Source organism: Hypomesus transpacificus, unplaced genomic scaffold, assembly GCF_021917145.1.
Source record: "Hypomesus transpacificus isolate Combined female unplaced genomic scaffold, fHypTra1 scaffold_31, whole genome shotgun sequence".
NCBI lineage: Eukaryota > Metazoa > Chordata > Actinopteri > Osmeriformes > Osmeridae > Hypomesus > Hypomesus transpacificus.
This window is the reverse complement of record NW_025813837.1, coordinates 1161685-1177970: the sequence shown is the minus strand read 5'-3', so window position 1 is coordinate 1177970 and position 16286 is coordinate 1161685. Positions and strand designations below refer to the sequence as shown.

Below are 16286 nucleotides of genomic sequence, written 5' to 3'. Positions count from 1 at the left end.
AGACTTTTAATCTTGTAAAATAATGTTTATAAAAAGACATGTTCTCACGACACACTGAGAAGGCTGATTTGGTTTACCATAACGTACAATTTGATTCTCTACAGCACTATTCACAGGAGCTTATAACGTCTTTACAGCATCAATAAATAATGTCTTCTTCAAAAGTCAGTTGCTGTGGTCACACAATGAGATGTTTGAGAGAGTACTAAGCTTCATAACGGGATCGCGGTATGAAGGTTAACATTTGTTCTGTGTACAAAAAATAGTGTACTCTGCTTAGGATGGTTGTACAAGGACAGATCATGCTAACAAAATACTGTACATGTTAATACAGAAAAATATCAGCATTGCATTTTTGCCTCAGATCAAACGGCTTGTCTTCAACCCCCCCAAAAATGTGCACATAAATGCATAAAAGGGTGATCTACTGGAAACGAAATACAAATCTCAAATGGCTCAAAAACGATATGTCAAGTGTTGCGATATTTCATGGGGGTACATACTTAAATGTGATGGCTTGGTTAATCCCTATTAACAGCTAGTTTACAACTGAGAATACATCTACATATTATAGTGTGTAGTGTACTTCAAATCTATAGATTAAAAATGTCAGCATTTAGTAGAGTACTAAGATAAGCCTCACAGGATGCATTTGCCTTGTTATTCTTAACCGTCAAGAAGCATGATTAACAGCACACTTACTGGTGCATTCTGCCTGCAATGACTTTGTATCCATCTACTTGTAAAAATATATTAATATTACAGCAGAAACTTATATAGTTGTTATTCACATCCAATGGCTTAAATGGGACAGAGAATGTATGTGTAATAGACAGAGAACAGCGTCCTTAGCAGGGAATTAGGAATCTTTTAATCATGTTCCATTACATGATTTAGACTAGAACTGAGCACTCAATAAATCAAAATATGTTTGATCTGATTTAACAAAGCATTTGTATAAATATACCTTAAAACCAACTATACCCGACGACGGCAGTTATTTACCTTGCAAATACCTTGCTTTTTTGTTGTTGCGGAAGGAAAACCCAACTCTCTGGACTTGTCCTTGTTGGTGTTGCATTACAACACACACTAAGCCAGAGCTTGAAGGTGTATACCGTTCAACACAAAGATCGATTCCATTATGATTCTATACATTTGATCCACTGCAATACAATAAAGATAGCCAGGAGGAAAACCGCACTGAGGATGAACAAAGCACTGCATTCAATCTGCTTGACAGTACATAGTAGTAGTAGTACTAGACTGTAGTAAAGATCTATAATTAGTTCATGAATGAAGGGCACAGGTGGTTAACTATGAGACTGTGTGACCCTCTGGGCCACCGTAGTCCACCATGGCTGACACAGCCTCTATAGAGGACTTCTGGAGGAAAAACAAAATGCGGGGCACACTGAAGGAGACAAGCATCTCAATAAAGCCCTTCGCTGACTATGGCCCGGTCCATATTTGGTCTTTAGAATTCAGTCTCTTGTGGTTTTGTTCTGTCTAGTATCTAATGTAAAAAAACAACATAAAAAAAAACACAAAACATCGTCCGTTGGAAAAGCAATCGTATTGTTCGGTTTTGTTTTGCTGCTCGACATACCAGTTCGTTTGTACTTCTTTTTTTTGGTAAGGAATGCGAAGTTAAGAAAGTCCAAGGACGTTTACAATGCTTCTTTAAGCTGCTGGTTCTGTAGACTATGGACACACACAAAGAAGAGGAAATAATTGTGGGAACAGATGACTCAATCAGCTGAGACTAAATGGCTGCTCAGTAGTCTAGGGGGAAGTGACAAGGGTTGGGAAAGAGGTTTGTTTATATTTAGTCTGTATTGCACATCCATTAATGAACAGTACACAGGAGTTCACAAAGAGCTTCTTAATAGAGGAAGGGAGGTTTGTGGTCCCTGGAAGAGGGCCGGGCATGGGGGGTGGGGCTAAAGAGGCGAGGGGAGGGGCCTCGTCAGTCAGGTACTGCATATAGGAGCTCAGACATTTCGTAGAGGCAAGTGCGATCCTGCCGCACGTGACCATCCCTGGGTTACCTGTTTGAGGAGGGGGGGGGGGGGAGGAAAAATACTGGGAAGGCTCCCTTAAAGAAGCAGGTCCCAGTTAAGATCAGTTTACTCTCAAATCTGAAACCTGCAGGGTCCCAGGATTCAGGTTCCAGTTGCGTCCGGTCGGAAGTGGTTCATTCGGGGGCTGTGTGCGCGTGCTATGTCAGCGCGATCTGTCCAGAGAAGGTGGTGAGCAGGAGCATGATGGCGAAGCCGGTCAGCAGGCCGGCGTTCTGGATAGCGAAGGTGACGAGCGCACGGGTGCCCCCGGCCTCCTCCTCCTCACGACTCACCTCGTTCATCTCTGGGAACTGAGCGGGAGAGGTGGGGAGGGAGGGAGAGGTGGAGGGAGGGAGAGGTGGGGAGGGAGGGAGAGGTGGGGAGGGAGGGAGAGGTGGGGAGGGAGGGAGAGGTGGGGAGGGAGGGAGAGGTGGAGGTAGAAAGGGAGAGATTGAGCAAGGGAAGGTGAGGGAGGAGGGAGAGATAAAGAGACTATTAATGGGGAATCCCAACACACATGCCAGAAATCACACGCCCTACTTTGTCACACTCACAAACACACACACACACACAAACACTCACCATGTCAGCCAGAGCAATGTAAAGGAACATGCCCCCGGCCAGGGCAAAGATCCAGTTGGGTGAGAAACTGTTTCCAGCCAGGATGCCAAAGCCCATGCCCAGGTAGCAACAGCAGGCAGACAGGAAGTTGAAGAACAGGGCCTGCTGGATGCTCATGCCAGCGTTGAGCAGGATCACAAAGTCTCCTAACAGAGGCAGACAGGACACAGTCAGGCCTGAGGGAGAGGTGGACAGGGGTTGGGGAACTCAGGTCCATACGATTACTGTTTCTACTGAGTGAAGTTTGAATGAGGGATAATAAAGGGATAATAAGGCACAATCGTAGGGAAAACATCCTGAAAGCAGATCCACATGGGATTCTCTAACCCCCAGGCCCGAGCCTCATGCCCTGGCCTCCAAGCCCTAGCCCAGCCCACTAGCCCCCAGCATCCCACCCTCCAGCCCCCAGTATCCCACCCTCCAGGCCCCAGTATCCCACCCTCCAGCCCCCAGTATCCCACCCTCCAGCCCCCCACCCTCCAGGCCCCAGCATTCCACCCTCCAGCCCCCAGTATCCCACCCTCCGGCCCCCCACCCTCCAGGCCCCAGCACGCTCACCCAGCTCGTGGGGGAACTCTTCACACAGGATGGCTATGGAGGTGCTGACTCCCTGGAAGACGGAGGCTGTGAAGGAGGCCCCGATGGCCAGGCCGTCGATGAAGTTGTGCAGCCCGTCGCTCAGCGTGATCATCCAGGCCAGCGTGCCGATGTCAGAGTACGCCGTCCCCTTCAGCCAATAGCAGCCGCCGCTGCTCGTCCCGCCCCCTCCTAAGCTCTGCGCGTCCTGATGGTTAGAGAGGGGGGCGAGTGAGTGCGGACGGCAAGTACTGTGTGTGTGTGTGTGTGTGTGGGGTGTAGGTATGAATGGGAGTGGCCGTGTGTAAGAAGTGTGGTGTGAACGGCAGTGTGTGTGTGTGTGTGTGTGAGAGAGCCTCACCTGCGGGGTGGTGTCAGGGGTGAGCATGCGGTCCCCCTCTCCTCCGTCCACCTTGTCCAGAGCTAGCCCCGCCCCTAGCCCCGCCTCCCCATTCTGCAGCTTCTCCGTCACACCCTCCTCCATGTCGCCGTTGGCCGCCGCGTAGCGCTCCGCCGCGGGGTAGTGGCTGTGCCCGTGCCCGTGACCTTTGGCCTGGAGGCACACACACACACACACACGGATCAACATGGGATAATCACTGCAACATTATTCCAAGACTAAATGTATTCATAACTCCTATTTCTAGGCCAGATTCTAGGCCATGTCTATTGTTGATCGGCTTCTACTGTATTGAACTTCTATAGGACTGGTCTTGGTCGTTGTGTGCTTACAGACAGCACCAGAAGTGATAACAGTACGCTAAAAAGAGGTGGGGATGCTAAGTAGGTCGAGCCAGGTCTATAATCGGATCAAGAATCCGCACCAGGTTTCCTCAGTGGAACCACAGGAATGTTCACTGCTCAAATTGGCTGTTAAATCAAAGGATCCATACTGCAGGATCCTACGCAGTCCCTAGAGGGCGCCGTCACCACAACACGTTCCACTGGGCTGCTTCTTCCATAACCATGGTTAAACTGCAGTAACACACACACATACCATCTTCGCTGTGTGGAAGTATTTTATGGTAGTAGGACCATAAAGGGCCATGTTATTTTATGGTGAAAACACGTTTTTTTTTATATCTTCGACCATGTGTTTCGAGTACAAGGTACAAGTATGGAGAGGTTATGAACCGTTATACCTCAGAAACCCCTTTTACAGGGTGCTGCAAACACAGGATATGACAACCTCACACACCTAGCCCTGTGTTAAACCTTTCATAAAAGCCCGACCGCTTGCGGTTGGTCTGTTACCAAACCACACAGGAACGTCGGCAGCGTGACGCGAGGCGCACCGCTCCAGTGACACGAGTCCCAACGCTGACACGGCCCTTGTGGAGTACACACCTGTTTTTCTAGGAAGCAGAGCGCACAAAAGGGAGCTGTACAGAGGTCACAGCTTATCCTACCCAACGTTTACATTGCCCCAGGGGACGAGCGCTGAGCAGCGGGGGGGGCGAGGTGTGTGCGGAGCTGGAAGGTAATGCCAACCTCTCCTGCCTAACAGGCCCAACCAGCCCCAGTAGAGACCTCTGTACCCTCTCCAACACCCTAAACACTCAGCCTTGAACACGACCCCAGCTGGATCGTTGTTGTGTACAGATACACTGCACACGGAGATCTATACGGTACATTGAGTCGCCTTTTTCGGTTCGGTGTTTTTCGCCTTTTCATTTTGTGAGGGGGGAGGGGGGAGGGGGGAGGGGGGAGGGGGGAGGGGGGAGGAGAACGGTGACTCGTCAAAGGGATCGATGACAACAATACGAGCAACAACAAAGTGTCCCCCCCCCCTAAAAGAAGAAGAAGATAAATCACTTCAGTCACATCCAGTTGGCCACCTGCAGGCCCTGGCTCCTGGTGTGGAGAGGGAGAGACGGAGAGAGAGATAGGGAGAGGGACAGAGGGAGAGAGGGAGAGAGGGAGAGAGAGAGAGAGGGAGGGAGACAGAGGGACAGAGGGAGAGAGAGGGGGAAGGAGGGAGAGGGAGAGGGAGAGGGAGAGAGAGAGAGAGAGAGAGAGAGAGAGAGAGAGAGAGAGAGAGAGAGGGAGGGAGGGAGAGAGGGAGAGGGAGAGGGAGAGGGAGAGGGAGAGGGAGAGGGAGAGGGAGAGGGAGAGGGAGAGGGAGAGGGAGAGAGAGGGGGGAGGGGAGGGAGAGGGAGAGGGAGAGGGAGAGGGAGAGGGAGAGAGAGGGGGAGGGGGAGGGAGAGGGAGAGAGCCAGCCCACTCACCCCGTCCTTCCGTTTCAGCAGCATCTTGAGGACCTTCTCCGTGAAGAAGAACAGGTAGAAGCCTCCGAACACCACGGTGGACTTGGACACGTAGAAGTCCACCATGGGGTCGAAGCCAAACGCCTGCAACGCACAGCACAGAGGCCTGGGTTAGCTTCCAACGCACAGCACAGAGGCCTGGGTTAGCTTCCAACGCACAGCACAGAGGCCTGGGTTAGCTTCCAACGCACAGCACAGAGGCCTGGGCTAGCTTCCAACCACTAGCCATGGGTTAGGGGGTCCAATACGTTTGATTTTTCACATTGTTGAGCTTTCAACTATCAATATTTACACCAGTTTTCAAATATCCAGATTTACAGCACCAGTCTTAAATATTTATTTACCAGTGATTATGACTAACTAAAAGACGTTTTGTATTCGATGCATTTAGATTTGTTTCAATCCGAGTCAGTTGCAACAAAAGAGATGCCCTCAGTCAATATTCTCATACATGATCCCAGTTGATTTGTCTCACAGTAGCAGTGTGTGTGTGTGTGTGTGCACGCACGGGCACTGTATATAACAGACGACTGAATATATAGTATACTTGTGTGTAAAAAAATAGGGTAGATGGAAATGGGGGAAAAACTGATGTGGTCATGCTGACAAGACTACAAAGTGACACTACAAAGTCTATAGTACATCCTTGTTAATAATGTGAGCCAATGACAAACCAACATCTTATCTCGACTTGTATTTAGCTCTAGCACTGATGAGTCTTCGACACTAAGGAAGTATCCCTGAACAGTCCCTGATCCCAAACACAGCCTGGGATTCTTCTGCAGGTCAACATTAACTCACGGATACACTAACAGGCTATCATCCAAACAGCTTGGCAGAAGGTTGGATATGTGGTTTCCCACCGCCACTCTGCCAAGAGCTGTCAATGATTCATTATCCTTTGCTTCGAATTGACTGGATGCCATTTTCTAATTTGTGTAAAGAAGGTGAACGTCTATCATCAAGTGTCTTGGTCTTCAGGGACCACTGCCCTGGGTGTTCTAACAATAATACCCGTTCATTTGAATCAGGTGTGTTAGAGCAGGGAAACATCGAAAACACGCAGGACAGTGGGCCCTGAGGACCAGGGTTGAAGACCACTGTTCTAGAACGCTACACTTTCAAAAGTCGACTGTTTGAACTGTCAGCTGTTAGGGCTGGGAGTGAGCGCCTCAGTGCCTCCCTCTCCCTCACCTCAGGTGCCAGCTGTGCCAGCCAAGTAACAGTGGGGTACACCACTCAGTTTGAAATTAAATGGCTACCTCACTTTAATTAAACCCCCCCCCCCCCCCCTTCTGCATTTTTCTGTGACTGTGAGAGAAGGCAATGGAACAAAGAGAGCGATTTAGTTTCCCCTCGTTTTTTTTATTTAATGCATTACCGTTCCGGCAGAACCGTTTTGAAGTTATTTGTCGCCTTGGTAGCAAGCGAAAATAATCATTTTGGGGGGGGGGGGGGTTCATTTCTCCAAACCCCCGGTTCAAGTGGAGCCACATTAAAACGTTGGGCGAACTGGGCCTTTCGAATGCCTCGAAAGCTACAGGGAGTGACTGGGGGCCCCCCGGTTCTAACGGTGGCCATTTTGACTGAGGGCAACTCGAGGGGCAGCGGGAAGCACTGAGGCTTGGGGGCGGACGGTGCACTACCTCTGGGATGAGCTGAAACAGGGCGTTGGAGTAGAGCGTGCCAATGGCCAGGGCTATGAAGTAGAGCAGTAGGCGCTTGTAAAAGTTTTTCCTCATGAACGGCACCACGGCGGCGCCGACCAGGGAGCACAGCGAGATGAGCGTCACGCACAGGAACCCATAACCCCAAACTGACCACGACAACGGGGGGGGGGGGAGAGAGAGAGATGGAGGGAGAGAGAGGAGTGGGGGAGGGGGGTGTTTAAGGAGTCAAAGGGTAATTACAAAAGGAGGGGAGAAAATTGTGGAAAGGGGGAGGGGAGAGGAGAGAGAAAAGATGAACAATTAGTTGAGAATAAACGATGTGAAAGGTCGCTACGAAGGATATTGTCGTCCCTTTTCGAAGAACAACCATTGGAAGACACCAGTTAATCTCAACCCCTAGAACACAAATTAAAAGGGAGAAAAGAGATTAAAATGACCAGAGTATTCACACCGAGAACAAAGATGTCTGACCACCTTCACCAGAGAGTCAACCGCAGGAAGAAAAACAAAAAAATAAAACATCAGGAGGCAGCGTCCAATCACATCGCGCGAGAACGACCAGAGCACCAAGGTTCCCGCAGAAGGAGCCAATGATCCGTTGTCCCCTCTCAAACCCCAGTATTCTCACTTTGATCACGGAGAGAGACAATGAGGAAGCAAGGGGGGGGGGGGGGGGGGGGGGGAGAGAGAGAAAACAGCAGGAGGAAGTGAGCCACAGGAAGCACAGAGACAAAACCACAGAACCACCGCACTGAGACTTCAGCAGTCACGCTCACACACACACGCACACACACACACACACACACACACACACACACACACACACAGACAGGTCCTCTCAACCTTCTCCTCCCCTGGCCTCAGGGTAGCTCTACAAACACAATACACACTCTACAATAGCCTATGAAGGGTTTATTGTGTTTGGGGGGGGAGGGGGGGGGGGGCATTCAAAACCACCGTCTCTCTTAACCACTGCCTCCAGAGACATGTGAAGTTAAGGGCTCTCTAAGGTTGCTTAGGTACTCCCATCATGTGACTGGTAACTGATCGTACTTGGAGCGAGAGAGACTGTGGATGTCCTGGAGGCTAACCTGGCCTGGTTTCCTCCCAGATGCAGTGGGTTTGTTTAAGGACGTTTGTTTCGTTCTCCCAGCCGGCCGAGGCCCAGCTCTCTTCAGAGGGGGGATGCAACGTCACAGTTGGCCTAGATCATACAGAGCAGGAATACACACACACACACACACACACACACGCTCCTCAATGAAGAGACAAGTCTACCCCTCCCCACCACGAACACACACACACACACGCACACAACAACATGAACAAACAAGCCACACACATTCGAGAAATTGAGGGTTGTCGTTGATGAGCGAGGCTGCTGGAAGTGTCTCCCCTGGGGCTCAGCAGAAGAGAGGGAGAGGAGGAGAGGAGAGGAGAGGAAAGGAAGGAAGGAAGGAAGGAAGGAAGGAAGGAAGGAAGGAAGGGAAGGAAGGAAGGAAGGAAGGAGAGGAGAGGAGAGGAGAGGAGAGGAGAGGAAGGCCCGTGGATGTCAGAACACAGAGAGGGCTTGGTCTGTGGTGCGTCGGCTTCTCAAACTGCATCCCTGAGTCTGTGTGTGTGAGTGTGTGTGTGGAGCCTTTGGGAGGGTCTCGGGGGGGCCGGGCTACTACACCTCGGGCAGGAGCTGGAACACAGCGGTGGAGAAGAGCGTTCCAATGGAGAGAGCGATGAAATAGATGAGGGCGCGGCGCATGTGGCGCGTCCTCATGAGGGGCACCAGGAAGACGCCGGTCAGGGAGAAGGCACTGACCAAGGTCACACTTAGGAGGGAGAACCCCCACACTGTGGGAGCAGGAGGGGGGGCAGGGGGTGAGAATCAGCACACACACACACTCTGTCTCTCTCTCACACACACACACTCTCACACAGACCAGGAAACACAGGGCACGGACACACACACAAGACAGGGTTCGGTAGGAGGAACCAGGTTAGGTTTGGCGGTCCGGGTCACATGTTCAACCTGCTGAGAAGAAGCAACATTTAAGAGGAATCCAGATCTTCTCAGTATCATTTCTGGTCTGTGGTCCCCTCACAACCAGTTCCCTGTGCAGGGAGAACAACGTTTAGCCTGAGGGCACCAATTCAGAGGAATCGACACCACTGGAAGTACCCATCACCGCATCCAGCACATTCCACATGAGTAGACCTCTGTTGAGAAAAACATCTGCTGAGAAGATAGCTTCCAGCTTTCATCCTCCCCAAGGTAGGATTCAAACACCTGTCAGTCAGAGAGAAACCACGGAAAGATAAAAGAAATCACAGAGCAGACGCCCAACTGAAAAGGGAAGAGACACCTTCGGGGGAAAGGATTAGTTGGGAGTGTCATTTTCCGTTGGCTGAGGCTACGAGGCGCTGGCGTGCAAGGAGTCTGGGCTGGGGACAGGCCGGGGCCGCGGATGCAGAGAGACGAGGAGAGGCGAGCGGGGAGAGGGTGCGGCTGTGATTCGCCCAGCCTGAGCGAGGATGGGAGGGGGGTTGGAGAGAGAGAGAGAGAGAGAGAACTGGAGCTGCGCCCTCAAGAGAGGAACTTCACAGGAAGCCGGCAGACACTCCACATCCTCCAGGGGCATTCGTCGTTGTCGTCCCCCCCCCCCCCCTGTACGCCCTCTCCTCCCTCGACGAGGACAGCCCAGCTGGGGGCTGGAGACGGCCGTGTCCGGGGGGGGGGGGAAGCTCCCCCTCCGCCACGGAGGCAGTTGGGAGCGGTGGAAAGTTGGAAGAGGTGGCAGGTGCCAAACTGTCTCTGTGGTGTTAATGACACCGAACTGTAACTGCTGACAGCAGGCTCTAACAGACCATGGGGGGGGGGGGGGGGGTGGACTGATTAAAGCTAGGCTGAAAGAGAAGGGGAGAGCGGGGGGGTGGGGAGGAGTGTAGAGGTGACTGTGTGTATCCTCTCTTGGCTGGTATCTGCTGACTACAGGGCAACATGAGATAGCTGTTCTGGTCTGGGAGAAGAGGGGGCAGAGCGGGTTTGTTAGAAGAGAACACAACCAGCCGTCCAAGTCAGGTCATTTGTTTTGGGCGTTTCTCTTGAAAACTCAAGAGAAACTCAAGGCAACAAAACAACATCAACAAGCAGTATATCATCCTCAGGGACATTCCAAGTGATGCCAGCCTGGTTTATATCTGTTCCGGCCCCCTGTGGAAGAATGAACAGCATCCTTCAAAAACCGTCTCACCTTCCGAATCCGTGGGTCTAGGGGGCAGGTCTACGTTAAGCTCCTCCCGTGGCTCTGCGCCACAATTGCCGGCGTCCAATTGCTGCAGCATGGTGGGGCAGAGCTCCTGTAAGCCCCGCCCGTCCAGGCGGGACTGCTCGCTGATGCTGTACACCGCCAGGGTATCAGCAGGGAGGCACTGGGGGGGGGGGAGACGCAGGGAATGAGTCACTATGACACACACACACATCCATACACACACACATCCATACACACACACATCCACACATATTCATAGTCACGCAACCAAACACACCTGTACCCACGCACACCTCCACCCACACGCTCATGCGCCACGCGCTCCACAGATGAAACCTTTCACCCTGCCTCCTATCGCGGACCTGCCCGTTTGGACATCTGGAGGACAAATATTGTTTCTGGAGCTCCCCGCAGATATACAGGCTGATAAATCACCGAACTGTGTACTGGAACCCATAAACATGAGTAAACACACCAATGCTTGAGGGACAAGTTGCAGCCTCACTCCGCTAGTCCGACAGACAGACAGACAGACAGGGCGTGAGAGAGAGAGACAGGCCAGTCTATGATCCCCCCAGGAGAGTGTTCAGGCGTGATCTATGAGATTGGTGAACAGCCGAGCCTCTGACAGTCTCCTCCCTGCTGCCCGGCTCCGAGCGGACCAGCTAAATCCTCACAAAGACCCATCAGCGAGTCGTCGGGCCAATCACGCACGACGTTAAGCTCAGAAAACCATCGCCGTCGAGCCAATCACACACGACGTTAAGCTTCGGGAAATATGTGGAATATCTGAGCGATGTGCGTGACTGTAACTGTAGAAAGACCCGAGGGGCAGAAAGACGGTGTCGTCGAGGCAGCAGTGGAGTAGCGCTGGTACGTGCACACAAATCACTCCGTGAGATCCCTGCCCGGCGAACAACGCATGCAAAACAGGTCTAGCCGGTTTGGTCGAACACGGATATCAACGTGGAGGAAGAAACACAGCAGGCAGCGCAGACTAGCCTGAACTCACTTTAGAGCCGTTCGTCCTCGGGGGGGCGGCTGGGGGCCCTGCGGGTGGGGGCTGTGGCGTTGCCGTGGCGTTGCCGTCCCCCTGCCCGGCGCTGAGGCGGGCCAGCAGGGAGCGCAGCTGGGGGACGGAGATGGTGGCGTTGTCCCCGTAGCGCGCCAGCAGGTCCTGGAGCACCTGGGCCGGAGAAGAAGCCTCGCCCTCGCCTAGCGCCCTCCCTGGGGAGGAGAGCACGAGGGCCAGGGTGAGGCCCAGGGTCAGATGGGGGAGGATAGTGGTGCTGGGGGTACCGCGGCCGTGATGAGGCTTCCGGGTCATGACTCCTCCACTGGCAGGGCGAGTGGGGGGGGAGGGGGTCTGTCTGTCGGGAGAGAGAGAGGTGGGGGTTATGGCGGGCAAGGAAGCAAACGGGTACAAATACGTCGTAATTCAAGCTGTACAGCACAAAACGAACCCCTTTGAAAAGGGCCGACGGCGGAAAATTGGGCCGGATTTCATATGCATCCATTAGAACATTGGCATTGCCAGACAACAATCCAACGCACACATACATACCCACCCCTCCACAAAGAACCACTGTGACATACACAGGAGGAAGCACTCTGACCAGCCCCCCCCCCCCACACACACACACACACACACCATTCACCTCACAAGACATGCTAGGGAAACTTATTCTGACAGTGTGCCCATTCATAGTCCTGGTCTTAGACCACAGCTCCTAAACATGTGTTGCAGGCTCTAAGTACAGTGCCCCCCCCCCCCCCCCCCCCCCCCCCCCCCCCCCCCCAGAGTCCTGAGGGCCCTAACCTGAGCTGACCTCTAACACACCTGGGCACTGGGGGAGGGGGGGAGAGAGAGAGAGAGAGAGAGAGAGAGAGAGAGGGAGACAGTCTTCAGATCTTCAGGGAGCAGTCGCCTTCAGGGGGAAAAGACAGAAACAGACGTGAGTTTCGAGAGGTGAAAAGTCAAGCTAGGACAGCAAAACAAGGGACAGGTCCTTCTTATGACCGCTGCTTTCAGTCAACGCCGGCATTTCTTCCTCCTCCCCCTGACTGGGGCTGTGTCCTGGGGACCAGTCCGAGCTTGTGGGAGATGAAGAGGGGGGGGGGGGGGGTAGAGGAAAAGAAGGAGATGGAGGGAGAGGAAGAGAGGAAGATGGGGGAGGAGGGAGATGGAGGAACAGGGCAGGGACGGGAAGTGGCGTACATTCATTTTTGCAGGACACTCCGTCCTGGAGCACTCACGCCAAGGTCAGTTAGCCCTCCTTCTATCTCTCTCCCTCTCTCCCTCTCTCCCTCTCCCTCTCCCTACCCTTTTCCTTCCACTCTCTCCCCTTCTCATGGCCCTCCTACGGGCCAGGCTGGCCTGCAAAGCGAGCCGCCAGCTCATCAACGCTGCATGCCGAGCAGCACATGTAGGTGCGAGGCGCAGGAGGGGAGAGGGTCCTGATTGAGGAGAGGGCCCTGGCCGGGGGGAGGGGGCCCTGGCCGGGGGGAGGGGGCCCTGGCCGGGGGGAGGGCCCTGGCCGGGGGGAGGGGGCCCTGGCTGGGGGGAGGGGGCCCTGGCCGGGGGGAGGGCCCTGGCCGGTCAGCTCCCAGCTGCTCTCGGCACACTCCCCTGTGTACGTTCACAGCAAACACGGGCATGGAAGAGTCAACAGAGGAAGGTGATTGTGATTTGGCGGAGCGTGGCGCACGCGGTCAGACACCTGACAGCCGCTATCGCGAGCCCCCTTTTCCACAGCCGGCTCAAGGTGTGAGTTTTGCCGCCTCAATTCCGGGCCCGGAATCGAACTAACAACCTTCTGATTACTAGCCCAATACCCTAACCGCTCAGCCACCTGACTCCCTGTGTTCCGTGTAAAAGGGAAGAACACCGTGTGGTGGGGTTGTTGTTGTACCGCCAATACTATAAATGACTAAATGCAATATGCGGGCAGCGGCGGTAGTCACAAAGCCCGAATCGACGTCAGGTTCAAACGGTAGAGGCGGCATGGCGAGACGACACGCGCTAGCATCGATCCGCCCCTGGTACCGGAACGCCATCTAAAAGCACGCGCGAGCCACCACAATGTGGGCTTTGTCTGGTTCAGTCAAAACAGGTGAAGCCGACATCAAGGACAAGTCTTCTTTTGTGGCAGTACCGTGGGGATCTATAAAAGATCGATCCGGAACACACGGCCCTGTGGCGTGTGCACACATGATGAATCACCTGTGCCGTTGCCATGGCACGGAACTGGTTTCATTCGATGTCCCGTAAGCTCGGTTGGACCAGAAATGTGAGTTTCAACAAACAAACAGAAATGCGCACACACCTTAACAGATCGCCGGGACACCCAAGCCTTGCTTTACACAGCATCACACCATCAACTGGAGTGAAACCTCTCAGAGATGATATCACAGACGAGGGCGTACGTGCACCGTGAAATATGTCTGTGCTTTTATGAGCGCACACTCGCAACCAGCTGTACACCTCCGTCTGATTGAGGAGATCTGTATCTCGGAAAAAGGCCCCTTTTTCCATCTTATCAGCATTTTCAAATGCCAAATGAGCTCTTTTGATTGGTCAAAAGTGCAAACACTGCCGAGAATAAGTATCCTTATCGTTTTACCTCCGACCCCTCAAGTCAGACGGTGGCCCACAGAGCTGCAGTGCTCAGGATACCAGCTACCTCTGGAGACTGAGTGAGGACTGAGAGAGGCTTACATAACTAAAAGACAATATGAAGTTGTTTACCTTACAAATCTCCAGCATGGCTGTGAGCCGGGTCTACGAAAACTACAATCCCGCCCTATTGGAAATGTGTTGTTTTGAACGCTTTCATATGCTAACCTCGACGAAATGAGACATCTTGTGGCTTTTGGATGTATACGATGTCCAATCAAATGTCATAAAAGATCAACTTGTGTACGGGGAGCAGTTCCCCTGTGTGTGTAGATGGCCAGTTTGTTGACTCAACCCTGACCAAATCTCTTCTTCGCTTGACATGCACTTGCATGTCAGACAACTCGATAACTGTCGAGATTCAAGGTTTTTCGTCGACTGAACACGGAAAATGTCATGTTGATTGCGTTCGTGCCATCCAACTATTTTTGGTCCTCCAGAAAAACCAGCTTCTACAAACCAGGATATAGCCTAGTCATGGACAAACAGACACTACTTCTAACCTGCTGTTCAGTCAATACGACTCTGCACAAAAACACATTGCCAAACCACCACGACACACACTGGACACAAAGAAACAAAATGAACTTGCCGTTATAAGTTATTTCCAAAAAATGTATTCTTTACCAAAAAGCAGAGTTTAAGTATAGTAGGTCTGGATAGTTGGGGCCAAAGCTTTAGCACAACTCTCCTAAAAGACCACTTTATAGAGAGACAGAACTACTACAACACAACAATAGCATTCAGTGGGGAACATAATTATAGTGATCAGTCTCAACTGATATCATCAACCAACCCTTGTTATTATGTTGGTGTTGGTCATTCTGAGACCATAACTATTTTCAGGGTATATTTTTCTGTGTTTAAAAACCTCCACACCACACTACCTAAAATTAAGTAATCCAATAAAGGCTTCAGTCACACAACAGAAAATCATTTTCACACATAACATCCATTCATTTGAATACATCTAACCAACACGACAATTAATCACACTCCATTCTCTAGCTTGTGCCATTTGTAACATTAATTTTAATTAAGGGAGCGAATTTAGGCACACCGGTGTAAACGGCTTAATCCAATAGGTTCTTCAGAAATGGTGTAGTCCTGTTTCAGATCCCGTAATCTCAGATCGGGAGTATCTGGCCACAAACTGTGAGATCAATGAAAAGTAGCGGGTGATATGCTGACCGCTCACCGCAACTCATATTTGATTTGGTTTAATCAATTACTTTGGTTTCAATGTTATCAGAGACATAACATTTACTAGAGATAGACTAATAGTTTCAGCGTCACACGACCATATCTCGACTATGCTTCAGGTAGCTAGAGTTGGCTACTCGACCCCCCCTATCCACAGATCTCCCCTAAACCTGGCTCGCTGATAAGAGGTTGATGATGTAGCTACTAGACTAGCTAGCTAGTTAGTGCTAGCTGACTCAGCTACGTAAGAGGGGGACATAAAAGCTAGCTAACACCCTTAACTGGTAGCATCATTCCCGATACAATTATCAAGAGAGTAAATTCCTAGTCTACAAGCCTTTAATGGTTGGGAAGCGAACTGTACAATTCACTAATACACCCAGCAAGCTACTGTAGGCTATGAGGCTATTCACACTGCATGCTTACCGGTGATGGAGCTTCGGCGCCTCTGTCCGTGTTAGTTGCCACAACGAACACCCTCTTGCACCAGTAATACCTTAATCCTGTAACTAGCTAGAGATGTCTCATTCTTGTCAATTATAGGATTAATCCAGGTCTACTGTTTTCATGGCCCATTCACTGCACATCACAGCCAACGTGTGCAGGGGGCGTTCAGTGACGTACAGTCATTGACCGCTTAAAGGGACCTTTCACACATTTTTCTACGTCAATTCCAGTGGAAAAAAAAACTGTGCAAATTAAAACGAATACATATAAAAGCACTTATGGTGGTTTAAAACGTGTTAACTCTAACTCTATAACGTTCTCTATCATCTATAGTTTGCGCAGTTACCATAACTAAGGTCGGGGCGCCCTCCTACTGTAAATACAGTATGTACAGCAGATACGACTTTGGAGGTGCTCCTTTGACTTGCATCTTGGCATCTCGCCAATATTTTAAACCCTTGTTACCAGCATGCTAGCATCGTGGACCTGCAGAAACTCCT

The 16286-nt window shown here is 51.6% G+C and overlaps 1 protein-coding gene across 2 annotated transcripts; it reads right to left on the bottom strand.

Annotated features, from left to right (window-relative positions):
• Positions 1-10: 10 nt before the first annotated feature.
• Positions 11-16015, bottom strand: slc39a14 (solute carrier family 39 member 14). Of its 2 annotated transcripts, none has more exons than XM_047015734.1 (9): positions 15766-16015; positions 11473-11830; positions 10443-10620; positions 7174-7343; positions 5489-5611; positions 3622-3813; positions 3243-3468; positions 2646-2830; positions 11-2374 (listed from the first exon to the last, which is right to left on the bottom strand). In XM_047015734.1, exons 2-9 carry the CDS (start codon positions 11785-11787, stop codon positions 2222-2224), a joined length of 1542 nt encoding a protein of 513 aa, XP_046871690.1. In that variant the 5' UTR covers positions 11788-11830; positions 15766-16015; the 3' UTR covers positions 11-2221. The 2 variants fall into 2 exon arrangements, with proteins under 2 accessions (XP_046871690.1, XP_046871691.1); XM_047015735.1 differs by lacking the exon at positions 7174-7343 and adding an exon at positions 8873-9042 and having other exon boundaries at positions 15766-16014.
• Between the last annotated feature and the right edge of the window lie 271 nt (positions 16016-16286).

Excerpts from the sequence above, each read along its gene's own strand:
- slc39a14 (XM_047015734.1), bottom strand. The coding sequence starts at position 11,787 with ATGACCCGGAAGCCTCATCACGGCCGCGGTACCCCCAGCACCACTATC. Across the intron at positions 10,621-11,472 it reads CGAGGACGAACGGCTCTAAA|TGCCTCCCTGCTGATACCCT; the intron begins GTGAGTTCAGGC and ends CCCCCCCCCCAG. Across the intron at positions 2,831-3,242 it reads AGAGTTCCCCCACGAGCTGG|GAGACTTTGTGATCCTGCTC; the intron begins GTGAGCGTGCTG and ends TGCCTCTGTTAG.